General features: G+C 39.3%; 1 protein-coding gene across 1 annotated transcript; it reads left to right on the top strand.

The window, feature by feature from the left end:
• The first annotated feature begins 148 nt into the window (after positions 1–148).
• Positions 149–25,960, top strand: LOC117829333. The gene is made up of 20 exons (XM_034706962.1): positions 149–167; positions 1,404–1,588; positions 4,878–5,054; positions 6,255–6,416; positions 7,617–7,734; positions 8,256–8,398; positions 9,091–9,168; positions 10,974–11,063; positions 11,144–11,324; positions 11,417–11,639; positions 11,993–11,999; positions 14,386–14,413; positions 15,389–15,570; positions 22,627–22,767; positions 23,016–23,133; positions 24,199–24,341; positions 24,842–24,919; positions 25,138–25,227; positions 25,317–25,497; positions 25,734–25,960. Exons 2-20 carry the CDS (start codon positions 1,409–1,411, stop codon positions 25,958–25,960), a joined length of 2,547 nt encoding a protein of 848 aa, XP_034562853.1. The 5' UTR covers positions 149–167; positions 1,404–1,408.
• Positions 25,961–27,340: the final 1,380 nt, after the last annotated feature.

Here is a 27,340-nt window from a genome sequence, read left to right as displayed (position 1 = left end):
ATGATGTTGGGTGTGACTCTCATTGATGGGTGTGATTTGTAGACATTTTCTCAAGCTGTGGGAAGACCTACGTGATCCTGGGTGTGTCACAGTGAAATAAAACAGACCCAGTCTGACTTTCACTGAATCATTCTGGATCACTTTCTGTCTTCAGGAACACATTGACAGTAAGTACAGGATCTAAGTTATTTAAACTTCCTTTAAAAAAAGTGATAATAGAAATCAGCCAGGTGTAACAGTTTCACTTACCAAGCTAGAGAGAGATAGCTGTGTGCATTTCACGAGTGTGTCTACGTTAGGTTAAATACTGAGCAACTTAAATTCGGGGCAGTATTGATTTCAGACACTAGGCATAAACCAACAGGTGATAGTGTTTCTCACATCAACCTCACAATCTGAGTATCTCCATCTGGGATCTGGATTCTGAGTGTGCACAGACGACGACTTTGCGAAAACTTATATGACAGATGAATAGAGGGAATAACATAGAGCAGTAATAATGATCAAATCAATGACATCAGTATAAGGTGACTGGATGAGGTAATCGTAAAAGCAGAGTAAAGCTCAGGGAAATGTGGAGATATGAAATAACAGAATTAGATCTGCACGGGAGTTACTAATTCAATTAAGAGGAGTGTGTGTGTGTTTGTGTGTGTGTGTGTGTGTGTGTGTGTGTGTGTGTGTGTGTGTGTGTGTGTGTGTGTGTGTGTGTGTGTGGGTGTGGTTGGGTGTGGTTGCCATAATTTGCTGTCATATCCAGAAGAATGGAAAAGGTTTATTCTTGCACGAAATAGTGGGATTTGTCTGCACACGTCTAGGAAGTGATAGCATCGTTAAGAGACGTTGCTAGGTTGCAAAATAAAACACACGAGTAGAAGAGTACTTCAAGAGTTTGCACAACTTTTGAGTTTTTGCAAAGTAACCCAAGAGGCTGAAGACTTGTATTTACGAAGCCCCAAGCAGACAGTTTTATTTACTCAATTTTACTGAGTTCATTTCAGTTTTTCTTGTTTAACATCAGATGATCATAACTGGTATCCTCAGAGTTTTAAAGCACAAAAAAAAAAACCCATAGAAATACCTGGGGGTCTTAAGTGACCTGATCAGCGTGGGGAATGGAGTGTGTCACGGTTAGTTAAAGTAATAAGAAAACAAGTCGAATCCAGAGGAAACAATGGAATCTGTTACTACAGGGACATTTGAATGAATTAAAGGAGGAATGCGTGTGCTTATCTGTCTGATCTTTCAGCATCATTGTGAAAAAGCTGAATGCCTTTTTCCTCCACATTTGGCTGAAACTGAGACTGATGCCTACTGAATTAAACTTTTTCCAAAGTTGTATCCTTTACTTACTTTTCAGATAAATCCAAACACTACATTTAACAATCCTTTTCTTTTTACAGACACAATGGCTTCACCTCCAGTATCTCTAGCCAAGGCCAACTCCATCTTCTCTCTGGGTCTTTTCAAGACACTGAGTGATGAGGATAAGACAGGGAATATCTTCTACTCTCCTTTCAGCATCTCTTCAGCTCTGGCCATGGTGATGCTGGGGGCCAGAGGAAACACAGCTGCACAGATGTCAGAGGTACGGGACAACGACTTAAACAAACTCTCAAACAATCTGTAGGAATTCAGAGCACCAAAGTCCCTGTTCCCATGTGAACACACCCATCTGGAGCCGAGTCAGGCATTCAGATATCATTAAGTCGGTGGATCGGGCTCATCGTGGTGTTGGAATCAAGCCATTGTTAATACTTCAGGGAAAGTCACAGAGTAGAAAGGCGTGGGTTCAGGTTTCATGTTCTGTCATGTGCACAGAGACAATGCTGTAGAGATGACAGGACAAGTCCTGGTCAGGATTTTTAATGGAGAACTTTTACAGACAAGGTGTGTCTGGAGGAACTACCTGCACACTATTTATCACTCACTCTGTCTTAAGAAAATGGAGCTCTGCTCTGTTCTGGATCAGATAACAGCAGGAGGAGGACATACAATTCCTCTGAGTTGTTAACCAAAGAAAATGTATCAGACTGATTACCAGATAAAGTTGTCAAACTGTGGTTTGACAGGTGTGGCAGCTGTGCAGCTGGTCATCAATAACTGATGTCACTTTATGCTGACACTGGTGAAAGGACGTCTTTCTCAAAATTCTCCTCCTCCTTCCTCCTCTTTCTTCCTGTCTCTTTCAATTCTTTGCAAGTGAGGGGAGTGAGGACGTCTTTTGGGTTGTGACATTTGAGAGAAAGAGCAAGAATCATCCTGTAAACTGTACTTCGCAGTAGTGACACCCTGTGCACACTGTAGGAAAGGAGGAGTGTGGGAGTTGTGAATACAGCAGCCCAGTTTAGATACATTGTTCTTTAAGTATTAATGCTGCTTTTATCTGTCATCACATGGAGTTGACCGTGCAACATTTGCCTTTAATCATATGTGAAGTTAATGAATGCAACATGATGCCATCGGTCTATGATCAGTGAAGTATCACTTGTAAATGATTCAGACTTTCCAGGTGAACAGAGGAGAGTAAACCTGCCTGAGAGTCATCAGTTAGGGCAGGGTAACCTTGTGTGTACATGCATGCCTAGGTATGTATGTGTGTGTGTGTTTGTTTTGGTTGCCAAATTAACAAAGAGTGCAGATGAATGTTTTAGTCTAGCGAAGGGAAGTCCAGTCATTGCTGATGAAGACTTATAGAACAGCAATAAACTTATACATGTGTGCAGACAGAGACAGTTCTCTTTATCACAGAGCCAGTGCCTACATATACCAGGATGCACTGCACAGTCTCAGCCTCTGTTTGCATTGTTTCTTTGGCAGTATTCAGTCAGAGCTGCACAGTGGTTTAGGCGAGAGAGAGAGAGAGAGAGAGAGAGAGAGAGAGAGAGAGAGAGAGAGAGAGAGAGAGAGAGAGAGACAGACAGACAGAGAGACAGAGAGACAGAGAGACAGAGAGACAGAGTGTGTGTGTCTGGTTGTTTGTCTCTATGTGCCATCGCTGAGGTTGACTGGCAAACCTGTTCTGGGTGTAACTCCATATCTTGCCAAATGAAAGCTGGGATTGGCTCCTGGTAATGTCTATGTGATTGCGAAACAGTTTTGCCTTGGGTGAGTTTTTTGAACTGTTAGTCTGGTAAGAGTGAATGCACGAAAAGCACTTCCCTGCTGACATACAATATATCATTCAGCCTTTTTATGCGGTGGAATTCTGTCACCTCTCCTTTTTAACTTGTATATGGACAATCTTTCTGAACAGTTAAAAGCCTGTAAGACTGGGTGTATGGTGGGGAATAGACTTGATGTATGATGTCATCTGATGACTTAGTCATCCTGTCCCCCTACAGTGCTGGCTTACAGCAACTGCTCAGAATATGCTCTAGCTATGCTGTTCAGCATGACATCAAGTTCAACAGCAAAAAGAGTGTTATATATGATTGTGAAAGCCAAGGATGATCAGAAGCAAAACTTTCCTTCTTTCTGTATCTCTGATCAAGTGCTTAGTGTAGTGGACAAAGTCAAATATCTGGGGCACATTATCAGAAATGATTTATGTGATGATGATGATCTGCAGCGACAGCTCTGTAAACTTTATGCACAGGCCAATATGCTGGCACGTAAGTTTCCAACGTGGACAGATAATGTTAAAACAGAGCTTTTTAGAGCTTACTGTACTCCTCTTTATACTGTCCATTTGTGGTGCAGTTACAGTAGAGCTAAAATTAAAAAGCTTCATGTAGCATAAAATGATGCATATCGAATTTTCCTTAAACTACCAAGATGGACCAGTGCAAGTTTTATGTTTGTAGCAAACAATGTCCCTACATTTCATGCTGTACTGAGAAATTTGATGTATACATTTATGTGTCGCTTAGCTGATTCAGAAAATGAAATTTTAAGGGAGCTCACTCAGCCCACATTAAGTGACACAATGTATTTTTCTTGCTTTTGGAAACATTGGAACAAAAGCCTTTTTATGCTCTGATCAAAATGAATGTGTAAACTGTTGTCATATGATCTCTTTATTTCTTGCTGGACATGTATTTTACTTATTTCTAGTCTTTTATATTACTCTTGTGCTGTTATGGATCTATGAGTCTGAAATAAAGTATATCTATGCCTTTATTGAGGGGATAGGATGGTGGACAGAGGATAAAGTGGAGGATGACATATGATAAAAGGCTGCAGGTTGGATATGAACCAAGGCAACCTGTGTTGAGGATTACAGCCTCTGCACAACACTCCCAAGGTGTTGTGATTGCTGTTCATTAACTTATAAGCAAACTGTGTTTGTTTTGGTTGATGAATTGGGTGTCACTCAAGCAATAGATTTTTTTGTACCAGTTGCATGATAAAGGAAATATACAGATGACCTTCAAGACAGTTAAATTGTTTGTACACTCTGACACACAGTATTTGTTTTTCTCATGATTGGACATTAGAGCATAGATATTCTTTCATTTTTTCTCCTACTGCATATGCACAAATCTTTGGTACACCAAACCACCTTTCTGATATGATGGAAGTTAACATATTTGGCTTAGATGCTCAGGCAACTCTGCAGAACTCATTAAAAGCTAAATAGCACCAACCAGTAGTAACAGGAATGAACTCTTACTTTAGGATTCAGAGTCCAGCAGCACTGTTCAGCAATACCCAGCTCTGACAGATAGAACTAACGAGGAAATTCTGCAAAATATTGTCACAACTTGTGCATCAAAGCACACACACACACACACACACACACACACACACACACAAACACACACACACACACACACACACACACACACACACACACACACACACACACACACATGTAGACTCCCAATGTTGAACGAAATGATCGTAATGATTAAAAAAACCACCTGCACTCTCAGGTCCTGGGCTTCGGTGAGGGAGACCAACCACAGGAGTCAGAAGAACAGCCCATGGAAGAAGAGCAGACGCAGATGAAAACGACACTGCCTGCCCTGTATCAGACGCGGAGCAATAGCCGTCAGAGGCAGCAGCAGCGAGTACAACCGACCAGCAAACTGCCAAAATATCTGCGTCAGGTGAAAACAGAGACAGAATGTAGTAAATGGTGAATGATAAGGAGGGGGGTGCTTCCTGGTGACGAAATTTAACACTTTGCTTTGGTTTTCTTACAAATTTCCCAAAATTGGCTGCATCTTTACAGACTTTGGATTTACATTGTAATTTTAGTGTAATTGAAACTATATGACAACCAGGCTATGCAGCAGATTAACATTTTTGAGTCTCATTCTATATTTTAGTCCAGGATGTATAATATTTTTAAGACTAGTAAAATTTGTGTAAACGTCTCTATAGGTTATTTTAAGGCTTTACCTTGGTCTGTTTTTGCCTTTCCCACGTCATTTTGAAAAAGGTCCCATTAAGACAAATCAATCCTCTGAACACATCAATGAAGATTCATAGGAGTTCATTTAAGTGGCTTCAAATTATGAAAACACTAAGACCAAAATCATCAGTTTCCATCTGCCGAGATCACCAAACAGTATTTCATGCTAGCATATTAGCATTAACATTAGCAATATCCAAAGAACAAAGAGTAACATTGTGAAAGTTTTTAATGCTCCCCTCAAAATAACAGAGGGAGAAAACTTGGGTTTGCTTCCACGAAAGTGGAAAAAAACTAGAAAAATCCCCAGAAACTTTCCCCAAATTTTTTTTAGCAAGATCCTGAAAATCCTGAGCAAGATCCTAATAAACTTCTACAAGCTCCTAGGAAACTTTTGCAGGATTCTTTGAAGCTTGGGCAGTTTCCAGAGAAACTTTTGCAAGTAATCTGATGAATCTTTCAAGTTTCATATGATCTTGCAAATCTTGCGAAGTTTTCTTGGGATCTTACCAAATTTTCTCAAGCTCTCATAAAAGATTTTGAGGATTTTGCAAAAATGTCTCTTTGGGTCTTCCAAAAGTTTCTTGGAATTCCAAAAAAGTTATTTTAGGACCTTGCAAAAGTGTTTCTGAGCTCTTGCAAAAGTTTCTCAGGATCTCACAAACGTTTCCCAGGAACTCAAAAACTTTCCCTGCATCTTCAAATAGTCTTGGGTTGTGCAAAAGTATCTCTGGATTACGTCAAAGTTTTCTGGGATCTTGCAAGGTTTCTGAGGATCTGGTGTCTTTTCTCATCATTTAATGGGTAAGCTTCACAGATTACAGGTGACATTAACGTAATACAAAGCTGTGTCTTGCTTCACTCTGTTTCAGTGTGTTTCTATAATGTGCAGGTCTTCTGTGGCTCTTTGCAGTGCCTCAAACCTCAGACTGATGATGACAGTGTCCATGGGCAATTTGCCAAGCTGCTGAGCGAGCTCAACAAGGAAGACGCTTCGTATGCTCTCAGTGTTGCCAACAGGCTGTATGGGGAGCAGTCCTATCAGTTTATTAAGGTGTGTGTTCAGATTAAGTGGATCATCATTAGGGGGGGAGGTCACACAGTTCATTCTGTAGGTGTACTCCTAAAATTAAAAAAATAGAAAAGGTAAGTTGAGGAGAATTTATGGGTTAGCAAATGGTAATGTATAAGCTAAAGCTAATATGGGATTAGTAGATGGATGACTCAGAATGTATTTTAGTAAACTATATGCCAAACAAGACATTTTCATTATTTCAGTTACTCACAAAAATTATCTATCCTACATTAAAAGAAAAAAAAAGGTCAGACAAAAAATTCACCTTCATGAAAAAAAAGATCCCTGCGATTAAGTTGGAATTTCGGGGTAAAAAGTCAATATTATGAAATAAAAAGTCATAATAATGAAATAAAAAGTCAAAACTAATAGATGAAAAAGTTGTAAATATTGGATATAAACTTAGAATGATGACAAAAAAGGCAAAGTAAGGATGTAGTTACTCATGGATAACAAAGGCTAGATATTTTTATTATGCAATTTCGATTCTTTTAATCTCACAATTATGACTCTAAATCTCATAACATTCATTCACTGTTGTAAAAAAAAAAACTCTCGTAATTTTATTCTATTTGCACTGTATTTATGAATTCCTTTTTACATTGAAGACTTCCATCTTAATTTTTATGAAATGTTTCCTGATACTTCAATCTAACAATTTGGACCCTTTATCTCAACAGCTTGACTTAATTTATAACTTAATTTTTAATGATCATGACCTTTTTATTTAACTGCAATTTGATCTTAATATCTCATAATTCTGACCTTTTATTTGATCATTATGCTATTTTATCTTAATTTATAATATTAAAGTTAATACTACAACTTTTTGTCTCATGACTGTGACTGTTATTTCAAAGAAATGTTCACAATTGTGTACCTTATTTATCACTATTATTTACTTTTTAGCACATAATTAAGACTTGCTCTCTGAAATATGTGAATTTCAATAACTCAACAGAGGGTTTTTTTTGTAATTGAGGCGTAGTTTTGACCTTTTTGTTCTTTTGTTGGTGGGACTGTCCCTCCATACAGAGGAGACAACTGTCAAAAACAAATGAAACTGATGCAGAGAAAAAAGTACTCTCTTCAGTCCATCTGCTTGTGAATTTGAATCAAAATGACTGTTTTAATAGAGGTGTAAGTATTTAAATGGAAAATGTGTTCTTTTGTTTATAGGATTTCCTAGCCGACACCAAAAAGCTCTACAGCACTGAGCTGGAGTCTGTGGACTTTAAAACCAAAGCGGAGGAGTCCCGGGTCCAAATCAACAGCTGGGTGGAGGAGAAGACGCAAGGTAGAATCCTCTTTGATTCTGGTGCGCCCTGCTGGAGAAAATTAGTACAGCAGTGCATAACTACATCACTTAATGAAGACCCACTCTAGCCTCACACAAGATTTATAAGTTTTTCTTGATTTAATTTCTGCATTTTTTAACTTGTTGTCTTATCTTTAAGATAATGTAATTCTTTACCATTGTCCACAGGGGGAGTTATGAAATGTGGAAGTATTTTGTTGCACTGAGGCATGAATAAGAAAGGGAACTTTATTAAATATACAGACATTACTAGGTAAAGCTTAAAAATGAAGAGTAGAATAGAAATAGAAAAAATACATTTAAAATTTAACAACAGGTGAAAGGAGTCCACATAAAACAGTGTTGTACTTAGACAAAGGTATACAGATGTAGCAAGTGGATATAAGTCAAACATGTACTCTCCTCTTCTTCTTCTTCTTTGCCTTATTATTTTTCTGTTGTGTTATAACTGTACACATGTACACCTAAATGATACTCCTCTTGTCATTATTGCTCATCAGGTAAAATCACTGAAGTGCTGGGTCAGGGTGTGCTGGACGACAAGACCAGACTGGTGCTGGTCAACGCCATCTACTTTAAAGGACACTGGGACCAGAAGTTTAAGGAGGAGTTCACTGAGGATGCTCAGTTTAGAATAAATAAGGTAACACCTCACAGGAAACACAGACAGAAGCTCTTAAGCATTCTGGCTTAAAGTGTGTTTTTATGTAGTTTGATTTGTTACAGCTCAGGTAGAAACAAAACTACTGGTGTGACAACTTTTGCAGGCTAAAAAAAGATGGTTTTGGAACTTATAAGATAGTCCTGTCAGTCATGGAATATTTGTATGGAAATCCTGAATCATGCAATGAAAATAATGGAATTAGATTTTGTTTGATTACAAAGAAAATTCAAAAATCCACTAGAAAACATGTAAGAATTGCACATAGGTGTCTGCATGAAAATGATGTATATCAAAGTCAGATGTGTGGCCAGAGGGGAGGCCGTTGTTCCTCCGGATAACTAGTTGGTTTTCAAGTCAAGAGCCACCTAAAACCTGAGTCATATTAATCTTAAAGGATGCACAACTTTTTGCATAGGTTTCCAAGTTTAAAGACACGTTTTCCAGAAAGATGTGACATGACTCAACTTTACATACAACATCACATCTGCTCCTTAACAGACTGGAAGTTATGCTCTAACTTGTTTCTGGTGATGCTAAAACACCTGATCAGATGTGTTCATCCATAACAGTGACACATTTTTAGGATAAATTATGATTCTAATTTGGGAAAAGTTCGTTTTGAGAGAACTGACTCAACATGAACAACTCATTCTCTGTTTGCTGTCTTACAGAACGAAACCAAGCCGGTGAAGATGATGAGGCAGAAGAGTGAATTCTCTTACAGCCTCATACCTGAGTTCAAAATGAAGGTAATATCTGTTTTTGACAGCATCAATGTGGCAGGCAATTTGATATCTTAATAACTTATGTGCAGATTTGCTTGAAGTATATTGAGCTAATTTGGTGATGGTTGAAAGGATCTGATGTTTTGTTTTTGAAATGATCTAATCTATAAGTAGAGGTGGGGAAGTTTTTCTCAAATACCAACCAGTTGTTCATGATCAGTGATGTATAGATGGATGATGCATCTCCACCTCCTCCTGTTGCACAAAAGTGAAGCCTGACATCTCGTACTGAGGTCATTTTAAACTAGCCAGAGTCCATTCAGTAGGAATCAACTTGTAGAGCTGTGGTCTTACCAATACACACATTAAACTTCCCACTAAAATGTCAAAGATCCCTCAGGTGGGTCCAGTCCACAGCAGAATAGATTCTGATGCAGAGTTTTGGAAAGTTCAATGACTCTTGTATTAGTGCTTGTTATTGTCATGGACCTGAGCACAGAAAGGCAGACACAAATGCAACACACCAGACCAGAGTTCCAAAAGATAAAGGGTTTAATCAAAAATCAGGCAGAGTCGGTACACAGGAAGGCAGTCAGATCAGGCCGAGGTAACAGACAGACGTGAGGCAAAAGGCGAGGTCAAAAAAGGCAGGCGGAGATCAAAACCGGCTAGACTGTGGCTGTTTCCGAAACGGCCTGCTACATACTACTTACTAATGTAGTAGGCAGTAGGTATTGCCTACTACATACTGCATTTGAATTTAGTATGTAGTATGACTGTTCTGTCCGATCTGTCATGCAGCATGCTGAGCCAGACTTCGCTGGATTTCCGGTTTCGGAAAGCGGAAGTAAACAACGGCGAAGCCGATAAATAAAATTTAGCATCCATTTATGATTTAAAAAGTTAGGAAGTGGTTTATATGTAATTTGATAACTTTCACAGCACCCAAAAACGGATTTCCTCCCATCAAAAAATGAGGAAAAAGAAAAAGCAGAACGAGCGCTGTGCATTATGGGAAACAGTACGCGAGGCAGACTGGTCCGATGCACACTGAGATATTTTCCCGAATCAGTAGACATCCGGGGAGTTTTGGCTTACTGCAGATTTTGCTCTAGTTCACATACTACTTACTACATACTGAATTTTGGACATATCAGTACGTACTGCTAGTATAGTAGGCGATTTCGGAAACAGCCTGTGTCTTGTAGGCTATTGATGAAGATAGAATGCTGGGACGTAGACTGTAAGGTACAACGAACTGGCAACGAGACAGTGAGAAACATGAGGTTAAATACAAGAGGAAACGAGGGTGATGGGAAACAGGTGGGGAGAAACAATCAGGGAGCAGGTGTGATCAGACGGGAACACAACTGAAACAGAGACAAGGGTTAGTGATTTCAAAATAGAACAGGGAAGACAAGACATGGAGGTGTAAAATAAAAGAAACTTGACAGACATGACAGTTATGCGCTTTCATGGCCAGAAATACTGCAAAAAGGTTGAAGACAGCCCTTTAGGAGCCTCATTTGCAGTGCTATCGATCAAATAACTAATTCAAACTAAACTTGTCAGAGAAATGAACACCAGGACATCAGCATAATAAGCACTAACTTTAATGACAGAAACCGTGTTTTAGAAACATTATTTGACCTGTATTTAGATTTTATAGTTTGACCCATGTCCCATCTGTTAACATGGAGGAGGCGGGATAAATACTGCATACTGCGAGCAGCCAGCAGGGGGATCTCCAAATGTTTGTCACACATACAGCTAGACAGAAAAGTCAGACTTTTTCGTCATTAAAATAAATTAAAATGTTTTTTGGGCAGGTTCTTGAGATGCACTACAAAGGGAAAGACCTCAGCATGATCATCTTTCTACCCGATGACATCGAGGATGACACCACAGGCCTGGAGAAGGTACAGGACTAAACCCCCACACACAGTGAACAAATGTTTAAATAAAGACAGACTGATAATTATTATTCTATCCACCTCAGCTGGAGGAGGAGCTGACGCATCAGAACTTTGTGGACTGGACTCGACCAGACATGATGAGTCAGGGTGACGTGGAAGTGAAGCTTCCTCGGTTCAAGATGGAGGAGAAGTACAACTTGAAGAGCTTCCTGGAGAAAATGGGCATGTCAGATGCTTTTGATGTCTCACTGAGTGACTTCTCTGGTAAGGAATAATTTCTAGTTTTAAGAGCAAAAACTGATCGATTGATTCAGTTTGCGTTGTAAATCACTGGACTGGTTTTACTCTGTTAACAGGTATGTCTCAGGCCAATGACCTGGTCCTGTCTAGAGTGGTCCATAAGGCATTCGTGGAAGTGAATGAGGAGGGGACAGAAGCAGCTGCTGCGACATCTGCCGTCTTGTCCAGTCGCACTATAAAGATTCCTGTCATATTCACTGCTGACCACCCCTTCCTCTTCTTCATCAAACACAAGCCCACCAAGCAAGTTCTCTTTGCAGGTCGATACTGCTCCCCGGAGTAAACTAAGCCGGACATCCTGCAGACATGGATGGATGTGAGGCTAAGACATGTGAAGCCCCTGCATCCCTTGTAAAGAGAGCAACTGTTTCAGTAGAGGTCTTTATTGTTTTCTGGTGATTTCATTTTTTGTGGTCATGCTGCTTATCTTTTTTGTTTGTTTGTTTGTTCATCCATTTGAGTGCCAATGTTTCTGGTCCTCTGCGTCTCTGATTTAATGCATCTTCAATATCTTCACATGCTGTAATGACACAATCGGTAGATATTGCCCAACTATTTGTCATGGTTTATAATAATGCGACACAGTGAAGATGCTGATATTGCATAATGTTGTCTTCTTCTCTGCAAACCAGGAATCAAGTCTGCAGTGTAGTTATTATATTTCACTGATACTCCCACAGAACTACAGAGCAACATCAGGCTTTATGTTCAAACTTTTTCTAATGGGTCATCACTTCATATTTTGACTACCTGCTCCTGTCTTGTTTGGGGTCCACATTTGAATGCCTTGAGTCTTATTTTGAATGGGTTTTTTGTACTTTTTTCTCTTTTTGATGAACTTTTGGCACTTTGAGGTTGTTCTTAGTGTCTTAAATTAGTGGATTGACTTTCCAAAGAGAGATGTATTGAGCCCAGTGGCTCCTTGATCCATCAAGTATCCCGCCTATGCCTGTTAAGCATTGTGAAACAACCAGAGGTGGGATGTGACATCAAGCTAATTTGGTATTGATGGTGAGTCTGCCTTAGACGGTTTCTGTAGATCCATTTAGTTTACATCTGCAAGGAAGCCTTTGAGTCAAAACCATGCAGCTGTGTGTATGCAGCATTTGCACAGGTGATTATTTCTCTTTGTAATGGCTTTCACTGTTGGTTAAATAGGCACATGCATGTGTTCCCCCTTTACTTATAAGTTCACTGTTATGTGTGTCTCTCAGCTTCCCTATGAGTATCTCAAACAGATCACTTTTATCTGTGATCAATGTCCTAACTCCTGCACACTGCACCCTCACATCCCACTCATGATCTCAGGATGAATCTGAAATAATAAAAAGTGATGGTCGTTCCCTCGTGAAGTTGTGTGCTGAATTCTACATTTTAATTAAATGACATCCTGGTAATACATACACATATAAATCTAAAAATTCTCTTGGAGAAGAATATGAAAAAAGTCTTCTCTTTTGTCATGTACTGTAAGTGTCCAGATGTTTTTCTCTTTAAGTAGAAATGTTAATCTGCTGTGTGATTGATGCACTAGGTAAATTAAAGAGCACACTTCCTCCTCCTTTGACTGCATGCAATGATTAGGCACATTTCATTCCAAAGCCTGCCGTAGCTCTGATTGTGTTGACTAGTTGTGCAATTTAAACATCTAAATGAATCTCTGGGTTTTCCAATGCCTATTTATAAAGCAATGTTATTATTCCCCTCGTTCCCGTTATGACGGACCAATCATAGCTAATCTCCAATCTTCTGTCCTGATTGGTCGAGTGGCGGCCCCACTACTTCGCCCTGATTAGCTGGGAAGCCACTACTTCCTCATAGAACGCGCATGACGATCTTTTGTGGGTGGGGTTACGGGAGCAGAGAGGGGAGGAGTAGTGTTGACATTGCAACTCTCTCTCCGAACCACAGACTGTATAAAATATGGACGTAGTATCCGTGATGTCACCCATCTGTTTCTGAAGCGCTGTTGTGAGGCCAATCGTCGGCGGCAGCCATATTGCTTCTGTCGAGCGATTGTGACGTAAAGAGGCGGAGTTTGAGCCTCCTAGTCAACAGCTACAGTGTTCCTGCAGGCAGCTGTGCCTCTCATTGGAAGACTCGTAATCTCAATATCTTCAAAATTGCCGCATTAGAAAAAAATTCACCCCAATCACAGTGTGAGCCGATCAAGAAATGAGCTATCCAGACTACACTCGTCTTTTGTACCAGGCTGTAAACATGTTTATTTCTGCTGTAAAGATCGTCTTATCCCCATTCATGTGTATGTGACTTCTGGTACTTCTGGTACTTCCGAAGCCAGCCTGAAGCAGGTCCTCGATGAACTGCAGCTTTGAACACTTCCGCATTGGACTCATAGTTTTAGACCGGAGGTTGCCGCTTGCTCCGAACTGATCTTTCTATCACGACTACCAACAGCAGCTTTAAGTAAATGTACCAAAACAAATAAATAAATGAATAGATAATTTTATGAAAAAGACGGCTTGAAAATGTTTGAGTATTATGTATTCATAAAACATACCACTTTAATGTCAGATGTTCACTAATACAATATGATCTGTTTATTTATTTACCTTTTTATTATTTATTTTTATTTATTTTTTTAGTTATATTTTGGGGCTTTTGTACCTTTATGATAGGACAGCTGAAGAGAAACAGGAAATGTGCGGAGCAGAGAGAGGGGGAAACATGCAGGAGTTTAGCTACTTTTTTAAAGCACAAATTTGCTGTTTGTCCCAGTTCGGCTTCCGTAGTAGAAATTTGAGAATGCGGAAGTCATCTGACAGGTTCTCGGGGCGTGTCGGTAACTATTATAGGCAGTAAATAATGAAACTGATGGTCTCATACTGAATCTCCGTGAGACTGAGAACACTTCAGGACGATAAGACAACCATCTGTCGGTAAGTTCATACAGTTCGAGACTTTGAGATTGTATTATTTGGTTTGCAGACAGTCCTTGTAACAGCAGGAGTTTGATAAATCCAGGTTTACACTCACTTATACTTTGATCACCTTTACCTGACAGGTGAAGGAGAGCAGAGATTTTACTACAGGTGAGGAGTCAGTTTGACAGTCGTGTAACTACTGGCACAATGTCTACAACATATAACTGAATGTCTTTAAGGTTTATTGACATGTGAAGCTCAAAGGGAGAGCATGTGAAAGCATGGTTAAGAGAAATAAATAAAACGACCCCTGCTAGATCAATCTAATGTTAGTCGAACTAAAGACGGATTCTCACCTGTGTAGAAATGATCTTTAGATTTCATCGATCAGATCTTTATGTGTATATGCACCCCCTGCAGCTGATCACAGTAAGTGAACCACAGTTTGGAAAAAAGTTCCTGATGAGTCAACTTAGTGTTAACTGAACTGAAGGCAGAGCTTATAGGGATAATCTAAATGCATAATAAGTTGGTTTATATAACTCAAAGGAAATCATTTTGATTTTTAATTAAGTCGTTTTTTTGTGGAGTTTGGTGAAAAGAAAATCACACTGGAGGAATAAACTTAGAGAGTGTATGACAACCTGTTGTGTAAAAATAAATAAATAAATAAAATGAATCCTCTACGGCCATAATGTTAGTCAAACACATTATCTTCGAACACATGGTGATGATTTTAACAACATTCAACTTTAACAACCAAATAACTTCTTCATTGCTGTGTTATCACTCTTTATAAAGTTGGGTAGAGTTAAAAGAAGATTTATAAACCTGTTATAAATCTATAAAAGGTTGCATTATGTTAGCCGAAACAAAAGAGTGAGTCTTTACTGATTAGACATTATTTCAATATATAATCAATTACTTATTTTTGTCCAACAGCAATCGTTTGTATCTAGATTAGCTAACTTTTCAGTGCAGTTCGGCCCAAGGAAGGGAAAGAACTTGCCAGGGTAAAAATGGACTATTACAGGTATTGATTAAGGGTTTCCTTTATTCTGTTGCTAAATGGTCATTCTTTTAAAAGTATTAAACCAGTTTGATTGGAAGATGAATGACAAGCCTTTTCTTTCTTTTGTGCAGATACAATGGCGTCAGTCACCCCTCTGTCCAAGGCCAACACCACCTTCTCTCTGGCTCTGCTCAAAAACCTGGGCGATAATGACAAGACGGGAAATGTCTTCTACTCTCCTTTCAGCATCTCTTCAGCTCTGGCCATGGTGATGCTGGGGGCTGGAGGAAACACAGCTGCACAGATGTCAGAGGTACAGGACACACACAAATACACACACAGGTACCATCTTTAAGAAGATTATATGCTGATTTCATAACTCGGTCGGACAGACAAAGAGATGCATATATCGCACTATTGTGCAGTGTCTTCTGAAAACCACCATAAAGTAAATCCAGCTCCTCTCTGTGACAACATAAGAAAAGACCGCCGTGGGCTGAGAATGAAGGGCAGAGGCCTGGGTCAGTATGAATCAACAGATTTTCCTGTCAGCGTCGGCAACAAAGACAAAGATCTGTTCAGACTCTGACTCATGTTTATGGGGGGGCAGCTCTGTTGTGTTTCTATGGGAACGTGATACATAACATGGAAGAAGTGTAAAGGCAATAAAGCTGTAGGTAAAGTAATCTGTACATCTTATCAGTTCACATTATACAGAAGCAGACGTGGGTGACGCAGGTGTACTATTAATAGGGAAGCTGACTAGATGATGTATTAATAACTGAGAAGGAGTGGGATTCAGTGCATTTTTACGTCTTCATTATTCTTCTCGGATGTGAAAAATTAAAATCTAACTGAGGGTTTGAACTCTTCATTTGCATTTTCATTGTTTGTAAATGTTGCTTGTTCTGTCTGTCTGATTGTTTGTAGCTTAATTTGTTCTTTTTTTTACACCTTATCAAAGAAATTCCAATCATTTTTTAAAAATAAGCAGGAGGTACTTGTGCTCTAATGAAGAGGACAAGCACTAAGTAAAGAAACCCCTTCGGAACATGTATGCTGTCCTAATGTCTGTGAAGGTTTCGGTCATCCAGGTCATGGTAATCCAAAGCTTGATCCGTAAGGCAACTGGACTGGTAGAAATTCTTGAAGACGTTTCACCTCTCCTCCGAAAGGCTTCTTCAGTTCTGACCAGACTGGGGAAGAGCTCAAAGATATAAGCCACTAACAATCGTGGGTGTGTCCAGGAGTCACAAAGGGTCCTAAGTGGGGCTGTTAGTCTAGTTCCTGACAGTCGTTCAGTACCCCCTGACAATTGTTAACCTAGTTCCTGACTGTCTGTCAGTTAACCTAGTTCCTGACAGTCTGTTGGCCAGATTGTAGCACATCATTAGGGATATCAAGTGGGCTCCTCTCTTCCCTGTCTTTTTTTTTTTTTTTTGAGTTAGTCTGGAACTCCTCGGAACAGTTAGCTACAGTGTCCCAAGACCAGCTTCTCACCTAGCTCCCACCACCCACACACCAACATAGAGAAGAATGTAGAGAGAGAGAGAGAGAACAGGCATGGCAGAGCCAGGGCGAGAAGCCTGTTTAGGGCTAGAGCACACCCCCTACAGGTTAGGATGTATGCTCTACCTCCCCTTAATACAAATCAAGTCAAAATATCCTGATGTGCTAGCCTGGTGTAAAGGGTTTGTACCCGTTAGATTCATTCATCGCGTGACGTAGGGCAACAGAAAATGTGAACAGACAGCGGCATGCAGAGAAAAGAAACACATCTTTCTTGTCCTTGAACGCCATAAGTGCATTCGTTATTCGTTCCTGACAGTCGTTAGGGTGATGAGTCAGCTGTGGGTCGTTAGAGTCACATGATGTCTGGTGTGAGTATGGTCTTATTTATTTTGACAGAAAATTCAAAACAGCCTTGTACGTTGGAGACAAATGGTGTCTTAGTCCACCACCTCTGTTAAGAGAAGGGTGTTCAAGCTTAAACGACCCACAGCTGACTCGTCACCCTAAAGACTGTCAGATGATAGGAGAACAACTGTCAGGAACTAGACTAACAACCCTACTTAGGACCCTTTGTGAATACCTGGACACACCCACGACTGTTAGAGGTTTATATTTTCTAGCTCTCCCACAGTCTGGTCAGAACTGAAGAAGCCTTTCGGAGGAGAGGTGAAACGTCTTCAAAAATTTCTACCAGTCCAGTTGCCTTACAGATCAAACTTTGGAGATAAATTGTCGATTTAGATTAAAACGGCTGCAACAGTGGCTTTATTCCATATCACAGCTATTTTAGGAATTGTGTTTTGTCTTCGCCACTTTTTTAAAATATATCTATTTATATAGATATATATTAAGATATATATGACTATAATCGGACAATGATTTTGAATTCAGAGTCCTCAGTGAAAGGCCTGTTTGCTCTGCAGAAGGTGTAGGAATGTGGGTGAACGTTAACATGTTGTAAAGCAGAACTGTTGTGACATCTTTCTGAATGATTGCTAAAGCATGCCACACCCAGATAAGATAGGCTGTGTGTGTGTGTGTGTGTGTTTGTGTGTGTGTGTGTGTGTGTGTGTACGTGAGGACTTTGAAATTAAACCCACCTTATTTCTAAGGAAAGTGTTTGTCATGAAATCTGAGGAAGTTGTGAAAATATAATTTATAACAACATACTGCTGATAGACAGATGACAGGAAGATACATGTAGGCAGATGACAATCTCCAACGTATGAGAGAGAAAATGCCCATTGTTTAATTTATATCGCAAAATCATTATTGGGCAATTACTGCAGTACCTTTGTTTCTTCTGTTCATGTACAACACTTTGATCGCACAATAAAGTAAAACAAACAAACACTGAAACAATTAGAATACAAAGATACTAAATTTAGCACTTGAGCCAATTTAGCTATAAAAATAAAGGTATGATGAGGCTGTAACGATAACATGTTGTTAGAAAATATAAGGTTAGCATCACTCATTTAAGTATTAGATCAGGACACTGAAAATAGCTGAAAATGTTAATTCAGATTAAAGTGGTTTCAAAACCAGATTCCAAACTTTGTTACAATCTTATTAAAATCCAACTATATCAATACCTACTTAAAAGTTGAACTATTTCATCACCACACTGCAAACAGTGCTGATTTAGAAAAAGTCATCAGACTGAGACCAACATTTGACAAACTCATAACGTTAGTCACCGCTTTGTTTTTTACTTGCTCTTTTTACTTTATCTCTATGTAACTCGACCACCTGCTGCTCTCTTTCTCTGAGTTAAAAACACGACTGTGGATCTGTCCTTCTCATAAGCTTTGGTACTTTTAGAGAGTGTCTACTGCAAAATAAAGGCGGATTGTATTGTTTTATTAAAGCACAGAGTATTGATGAGTACCAAAGTATCAATAATGGTATATGTCATTTAGTTATAATTTAAACTGATAAAAGAAAAAGGATATGTAGAGTTTATTTTAGCTTTTGAGGTGGCTTTAGTTGGGATTTCTTAGAAATTCTGACTACATGCCACTCAAATGATGTCCCTTCAGTGGGAAACAAAAGCCAAGATCCAGATGAAAATGTTGCACTTGAAAAAATGAAGTTCAGTCAACAGACTGTTTTTTCCCCACTGCTTTAGTCAGAGGGTCTGTATGGCTGTGATCTGTGACTCCACACTGACTTGTGAGTCCTTTGTTGGAACTTCCTTTTTTGATTGTGTTGTAATGTGTGTTTTTCGAGCATTGAGTGCATGCATGGCCTGGTGAGTAAAAGAGTGGGGGTGTGAGGTGTGCAGGTATGAATGAGGGTAAAGGTGAGAGTAACAAGCAGGTCCAGGTGTGTGAACTGGATTTGTTCATAAGCCAGTTCACCAACATTTTCTCTGAACAAACTGCAGCTACCAAAAAGAAAATCTTGGGTCAGCACTGACATCATCTGTATTCGCAGAGAAGTGTCATTTACCCATGACATAATAACTTTATAGTCCTTCAATCAACATTAAGTTCAACATGTGAAAAGTTCTCACCACAGTTTTCCTCAAGCTCAAAGTGACATCTTCACATTGCTACTTCAGTAATCCCAGCGATTTTTCATTGATACCACTACAAAGAAGAGTTCAACTTGGCATTGAGCATGATGTATCCAGCAGATGTTTGACATTTCTGCTTGAAAAAGTGACAACAATTTGTACAGACTGTCAGAGTAGGCAGCAATGACTTTTTGTGTCCATAGATTAACTGCAGCTCTAAAGATTCAAATGGGCTCAAAAATCATGTGTCTATTTTTAATAATTGTTCTCTCATTTATCAGATACATGGCATCTAAATATTTCAACCATGAATACATTACTCTTATATAAGTAATCACAACATGTATTTATTACCTGTAGCCATCAAGCAAACTGTTTTCATGATTCCTCATTTCAAGCACTATTTTCAAAAGAGTGAGCAGATATTTTCACTGCCTCTTCAATTCAGGATTCCAGTTGCTTCAGCAGACTTGATTTTTCAATATATTTTAATTCAAACACTCCTTTCACAGACTTAGTGACTCAAAAATCTGTTGAAATACGCCCATCTAGTGTTATAAGTGCTTGGTGTTTCACAAGTACCTGTGGTTATTACTCTCTATCCAAAAAGGTTCAGTTTTTTATTGATCAAGTGAGAAACTGTGACTCATCCTGTAAAAATAAAGTAATTTGCAACATGTGCGCATCACATTTTACCTGCTTGATCGAGGTCTACGTATCATGTTCATGCTTTCACACAACTTTGATGCATCAGATGAAGCTAAGCTAGATATCAGCTACAATGAGATGTATTGGTGCCAATTTGGTGTTGAAAAAAAATGGTGAATGGATTCATTTGGATTCTGAAAAGACATGTTGAAAACACAGGTGTTGTGTAAAACCTGAAGAACAACAGAAAGACAAAGAAACTGAGTTATAGCTAACATGCAAAAGCACTCTTAAAGTCTTAACATCGTTGTGCAGACCTTGAAATGAAGGGTGTGAGCAATCTGAATTCAAGTATTGCTTGATCACAAAGGACAGTTAACCTTTTCTCTTCAGTGTTGGCTCTGTGCCAGCTGGCATACCAACTGCTGACATCCAAAGGTTAAAGATGACATATCATGCAAAATCAACTTTTGAATGGTTCTTTACCTGAAATATGTGTCCCTGGCATGTCTACAAACCCCCCGAAAATGAAAAAAATCCATTCTGCCCCTGTTTTGATTTCTCCACCTTTCTGTAAATGTGTGTGAAACGAGCCGTTTCAGTTTTCAGTGTTTTTCATACGTCATAACACCATCCGGTCTGTAACGGAAGTCAGAGCTCGGAGCTTGTTCAGCCCATAGACTGTATAAAATATAACTCAACCCCTCCTCCGTTTTTCATTCCCTGCACACGTGTGTGCTAACAAGGAGCTTAGGAGGGAGGTATGCTAGTTGTAGGCCGTATTAATAAACACAACGGTCGGTTTTACTCCCCACGTCTGCAGATTTGAAGATCTAGTGGATGATCTGTATTTATCATGGATAAGTGCTAGCGCTAGTTAGCATAGCCACATAGCTACATGTCGTAGCTGTGTACCAAGACACGTCGACATACTGACAAATAAAATAACAAGAAACACTAAATCTGTGACCAATCCTTCAGAAAGGTCCTGCTGCAGGCACCTCTCCTTCAGGATCAGATTCTGGATCAAATTCAGAGGGTTGAAGTAACGCGGGTCTGTGAGCAGCCGTGTATATTCAGCCAACATGTAAACATTAGATCAACGTGCTGGAGAGCCGAGGCCACATCCACTTCCTGAGGGGGCGTGGTCAGAGAGCTCATTCTTATTTAAAGGCACAGACACAGAAAACAGCCTGTTCTGAGCAGGGCTGAAAAAGAGGGGTTTACAGGCAGACCCAAATCTGATTTCAAAGTGTTTTTTTGAGCAATAAACTTTAAAGACATTTTTTGGGGACCTCTTAGACCAATATATTTTAATGAAAAAGAGCATAATATGTCATCTTTTAAAGTTCACGCCTTTCTCTTGGAACTTGGAAGTTTTTATAAGCTGTGGTGAGTTAACCTTGACAAAAAGGTTGCCATGAAATACAACAAATGCTTTGGATTTTCAGGAGGGCCTTGCAGTGTGGACATTAATCCAGCTATAGTGTGATTTGTACCTCTCTGGTCAGCTGTTCAGGATGGGTTCCTTTTCTATCCATCTACCCAATCTAAGCATTATATTCCCTTCAAGGCCAGCAAACAATGACTCAACCAAAGCATCACTGTGAGGTTATTATTACTTCTCCAATACAGCAGAAAACACACACTGTCTAACGTACGGTGAACATTGCACCCTCAGGTCCTCTGCTTCACTGAGGCAGAGAAGCCTCAGCGTGCAGCAGAGATGCAGATGCAGCAGATGCAGCAGATGCAGATGAGCCTGCCCAACCACATACTGAAGGTGGAGTGACACGAACTCAGTGTGGTTTTACTAACTCTGGGTGGTGTCGTCTGGTGAGGGTTATCAGGGAGATGAAGAAAAATGGGCTCCAGTGATTTTCATGCTTGTTTTCTCTCTGCTTAGGTGGCTTATCTCCAACACTCTGCCGTCTTATAGGAAACCATCAATGCAACAAAGCAAACCTGGTTATAAGTATTTATATCAAACAACCAAAAGCTCTGTTTTAAAACATAGTACACAGGAACATACTTCTAATGTTTTGTTTTGTGGTTTCTTCTTGGTCATGTTTATCTCTCAAAGCAGCGGCTGGAATCCTCAGTCTGATGAGACTGAACTGTCACAAGTTTAGTTTTATGACAACAAAACAGTCCAAGAATATGAAAAAAAGAAACTGTTTCATATGTTACTCTGATAAACAAATGTAGTATAAAGATAATACCAAATTTAACAGATGTCAAAGCGACAGGTGGTTAATGTCTTGCTGGTTTGGTTGCACATCCGCCAAACCCATAACGTCTTGAATTCTTATCAAAAAAAGATGGACTCCCTTTTTGATCAACGATATCTTTAAACTAACAGCTTGGTGAAGGGGTGGTTTGTGTTTCAGAGCTTTAAAGGTGTTTCTTTTGTTTGCTTGCTGTATTTACGTTTTTTTTGTTTTTTGCCATGTTTTATTTGGTTTTGGGAATTTTTTTTTCTTGGAAAATGAATAAAAACTGTATTTGATTTATAACCTTACACATGAAGTTGTAGGAAAAGTCAAAGTTTTAAGTTTTCAACAAGGGTATATCAACTGGTATATCCTTACAGGAGGCGAGATTCCAACCCAGTCAGCCTATTTAAACTGTAAAAAAGGACTAGTCTCTCACTTGTGCATTGCATCTCCTTCTCTACTCTCTCTGCAGTGCTTGAAGACCCAGGAGTGTCAGGATGAAGTCCATACTAGTTTTGGCGAGTTGCTGAGTGAGCTCAACAAGGCAGACGCTCCATATGCTCTCAGTGTTGCCAACCGGCTGTACGGGGAGCAGTCCTACCAGTTTGTTGAGGTGTGTGTGTGTCAGTGTGTGCTTCTGTAGAGTAGGTGTGGGTTGTTTGCATTCTGTTAATCTGGAGAGAATAAGGGCTCAGGGGTGATGGATGAGGGGTGGACAGCGGTAGGTACAAGCATGTAAAGCAGTGATTGTGTAAATACTGTCTGGCTGTAACGACTGTGAATTCCACTGACTAAATTTATCTGAGAGATTATTCTGTGTCAAACAGAATTAATAATGTTGTTTGTTGACTGTGGTTCCAGGATTTCTTAGGAAACACCAAGAAGCACTACGATGCAGAGCTGGAGACTGTTGACTTCATCAAGAATTTCGAGGCTACGAGAGTCAAAATCAACAGCTGGGTGGAGAGCAAGACACAAAGTAGATCCTACACACTGTATACACACTGAACAGCACTTTTATAGAAATGCATTACTTCAAAAGATCTAAAAAGTCATAACAGGAGCTTCAATGAGTTAGACATCTTCCCGTGGTGTTGCAGGAAAGGGCAGAACCTCGCTTAGAAAGAAATCTTGCATCCAATCTCCTCCTGATTTAGCAGTTTTAAAGAAGTTCAGTATGTTACAAAAGCAAGTAGCATAACAACATCATGATGTAGATTAGTCAGAAGTCGAGCTTTGTCAGGTCTGTCCTCAAGAGGAGAAGAAAACAACCTTTAAAATCTTTGTTTGTTGACGAGAGGTTGGTTCCATAATTTCTGATGCATTCAAGGAAGTCAGGAAATCTAAACGCTGATTGCCTTTAGTGACACAGCATCAAGCAGATTTGTGACTCAGTGTAAATGTTTGATCTAGAACAGATCGTTAGCTGCTCTTGTATGAAGATATCTGTTTATAGAGAGAGAAAAAAAAGTACTTCTGATGGGAGCGAGGGTGTCTTTATGGTGCTTTTACTCTCCATACAGACACTTCTCCATGCTTAATCAAACGCCTGCTCCTGATCAGTCAATAACAATCAGACTACAAACATACAACAAACAGAAACCAGAACTCTCCTAATACTTGAATCCAGACCTCCAAGTACACATTGTACAATTTTATGGAGAAGCATAAAAAAGAATTATCTTTGAGAATTACAAGAAACAAATGAATGGGATTTCCTACTGGATATGAAGCCAAGAAATGAAAGTTTACTTTAGACAAATCTGGAGTGGAGAATTTGGCTCCACTTCAGATCTTAATTTACAGTTTCCTCTCAAGTTGCTCATAGATTGAAAGTTCTTTCAATTATATTGTATATCAGACGATAGCTGTTCTAAAATTGGGATCTGTGAGTGTCTTCTCGAGGCTGCTTCAGGATACATGCACATCAGGAAATCTGGGATTGAGCCTCCATCTTTCTGGTTAGAATATAACCAAGCTCAGCACTGAACCAAAGCTGCCAGCTGAGTGACATCACTTTATGTGTGTTTCTTCTGTTCTACAGATAAAATTAAGGACGTGCTGTCTCAGGGTGTGGTGGACAGCATGACCCGACTGGTTCTGGTCAACGCCATCTACTTTAAAGGAAATTGGAACAAACAGTTTAAGGAGAGCGCCACAAGAGACACCAAGTTCAGACTCAACAAGGTAAGGCTGATCACACAATGGCATGGCAAAGCACACTGCTTATGCTGTGGGTGCTAATTCTGAGCTGAAGTCCTGAAAAAGAGGAAACGAGACCACAGGGCGTGATTACAGTCAGGTCCATCCATAGACATGCATTACAAATCTGAGGCTACAGTTGCTGAAATGTTTTCATGATCTATAAAATATGTAGAACTCTTCTGGTTTCTTCTTTTGGTGCTGAGAAGTTGATTTTGCTGTGAAACTTTTGTACTTTACTTTAGTGATATTTAAACTGTGTATTTATACACAGGGAGAGCTCTCAGCCTTTTCTCTTTATGTAAACTGCAGTGATTAACTTTATAAAAACCTGCACTAGTGTTTTTAACATCTTTGATCCACCAGTGATGTCACCATGTACAGACCACACCCACATTCCTCTCCCACATCACTGCAACAAAAAATGTGTCTCTTGTTTATCTTCCTCTATTTTCATGTATTCATTTTTCTTTTTGTGTGTTCAGAATGAAACCAAGTCTGTGAAGATGATGCACCAGAAAACTAAGTTTCCTCTGACCTACATCCCTGAAGGCTGCTGCCAGGTGATCAGACAATACAGATAAATAATCAATCCAAACGCATGTTAACTGATCTTTTTATTAACAATGAACTTTGCTAATAATGTGAAGAAAAGAAACAAGTTATTTTTATGATCAATACTTTCTTTGAAACATGAATGAATGTAAACATTATTGTAGTTACAAACAGTTTTCAGTTAAATATGTATAACTTGAAATATGTGAAACTCTTTGTAAAACAGATCCTGGAGATGCCCTACGAGGGAAAGGAGCTCAGCATGCTCATTTTCCTACCCACTAACATAGAGGATGATACCACAGGGCTGGAGAAGGTAGGACCCAAACACACCTGGACATACACATACAAAGTAAACCAGGAGAGTGTAGACTAACTTATGATTGATTTCACTTCCACATCCAGCTGGAGAAGGAGCTGACCTATGAGAACTTTGTGGAATGGACTCGTCCGGACATGATGGACGAAGTGGAGTTGATGGTGGGCCTGCCTCGGTTCAAGATGGAGGAAAAGTATGACCTTAAGAACGTCCTGATGAGCATGGGGATGAGGGACCCCTTTGACATGACGATGAGCGACTTCTCTGGTAGGAAATCTTAATGGAGAGATTAATAGTTATTTACTGTATATGTGTGAAAGAGGGTAATGATTCACATAAAACATTTCATGAAAGGCTATTCCACGCCCTAACCACTTGCTCAGTATATTAGTATATTATCCAGCTCAGTATCTCTTAAACAGTCTATGGTTAAGACAGAGGTTTTCTGACATTGATAGTCATCCTTGTCATACAGGATCAAACTCTTTCCTCCTCTGTTACAGGTATGTCTCCTGCCAACGACCTGGTTTTGTCCAAGGTCGTCCACAAAGCATTCATCGAGGTGAACGAGGAGGGGACTGAGGCTGCTGCTGCCACTGCTGCCGTCATGATGCTGCGCTGTGCCTTGCGTCCAGCCGCCTTCATTGCTGACCACCCCTTCCTCTTCTTCATCAGACATAACCCGTCTATGAGCATCCTCTTCGCTGGCCGATACTGCTCCCCTGAGTGAGCGCCACGATGGTCAGAGCAGTTTTTCTTAACTGGAGGAGGGTCCAAAATATATCTGCTTCTGCAACATTTTCTTTCTGTATAACAGGAATGAATTAGTGAAACATCACTCTAAAGCTTAGGACACATAATCACCCTGAGCTCCCGTACCCATGGCTAAAATCTGTGGTGTTAGATTTCCTACTTGCTGCGACCTGCTGTGTCTTCCTGAACATTAAATCATTGCACTGTTTGTATTTTGCACCCAATCCTCTTGATAGTATCAGGTTTACTTCAAGTCATGCATGTTTGGTCCTTTTTGCTGCAGCCTCCCTTCCCTTTAGTTATCTTAACCATTAAAACAGTCTTCTTACACCTCAACACTATCTGAAATAATGTGCCTTTAACACAATGTCCATCATGTAGTTAATGAAGGCTGTACAGACCCAGCAAAAGGAGTATAATTTACACCGACTGTACTTTGACTCCATATTAACGTTTAAGGGTTGTAAACTGTAAGAGATTCTTTATTGTTCTTTAGTGTCATTAAACCAAAGAAAGTGCTGTGATAAAATCACACTAACAGCTATAATAAAGTGAAGTGCACTTACATGCCATTGTACCATTATACATTAAATAAATGAAGAATCAAAAGATCTTATATGGAGGTTTTATCTGGTATGAGTCTATGCTATTTTTATGCTTTTACACATAAAATAAAAAGTGTATGGTTAATATTGTGTCTGTTTTATTTCATTGATCTTTTCTCAGATTGGTTCAGTTTTCTGTGATAAAATGCACAGATGTACTTTGATCAGTCACTTGCTGTGAGTACTAGACTAGTTATCTATGAGAGGTTTGTTAATGCTTTACATACATTTGTAGTAGTGAAAGGCTTCAATCACTTCTATAAGAGGGAGAGTGAGTACCTTCTTTGGCCCTAAAGGTCAGCTGCAGACATTTAATGACCCCAAAAATATTTCACTGAATGCAATAAAAACAGCACAAACACATAATATGTCATGAAACACGTAAAACAGACATATATCACAACACATCTGTCAAAATGTTTATTTCATGAACCCAAAACAAAATTTAAAACATGAAATGTTTCACAAAAAGCAACAAAAAAAAAAATCTCACTGGAGGATTTTTTTTGTTTTGTGAAATTATTTTATTTTTTATTTAATTTTGAGTTAAAAATTATTTTCTTAAACTTTCATCTTTCTTTAAGTATTTTTGCATTTCATTAAATATTTTTGTTTTCAACCTTAAGGTTTGCACTGAATCTGCTTATTATTTTCTAATTTGCACTACCTTGCTACAGAAGCAGCTTTCCTTGCAAGATCAATTCTCCTGTTTATTTCATAGCAATGTAAAGAAATTTTCTCTTCACATTTTT

Source organism: Notolabrus celidotus, chromosome 17 (genome assembly GCF_009762535.1).
Source record: "Notolabrus celidotus isolate fNotCel1 chromosome 17, fNotCel1.pri, whole genome shotgun sequence".
Classification (NCBI taxonomy): Eukaryota; Metazoa; Chordata; class Actinopteri; order Labriformes; family Labridae; genus Notolabrus; species Notolabrus celidotus.
Note: the sequence above shows the minus strand (reverse complement) of the source record. Positions and strands in the feature narration are given on the sequence as shown.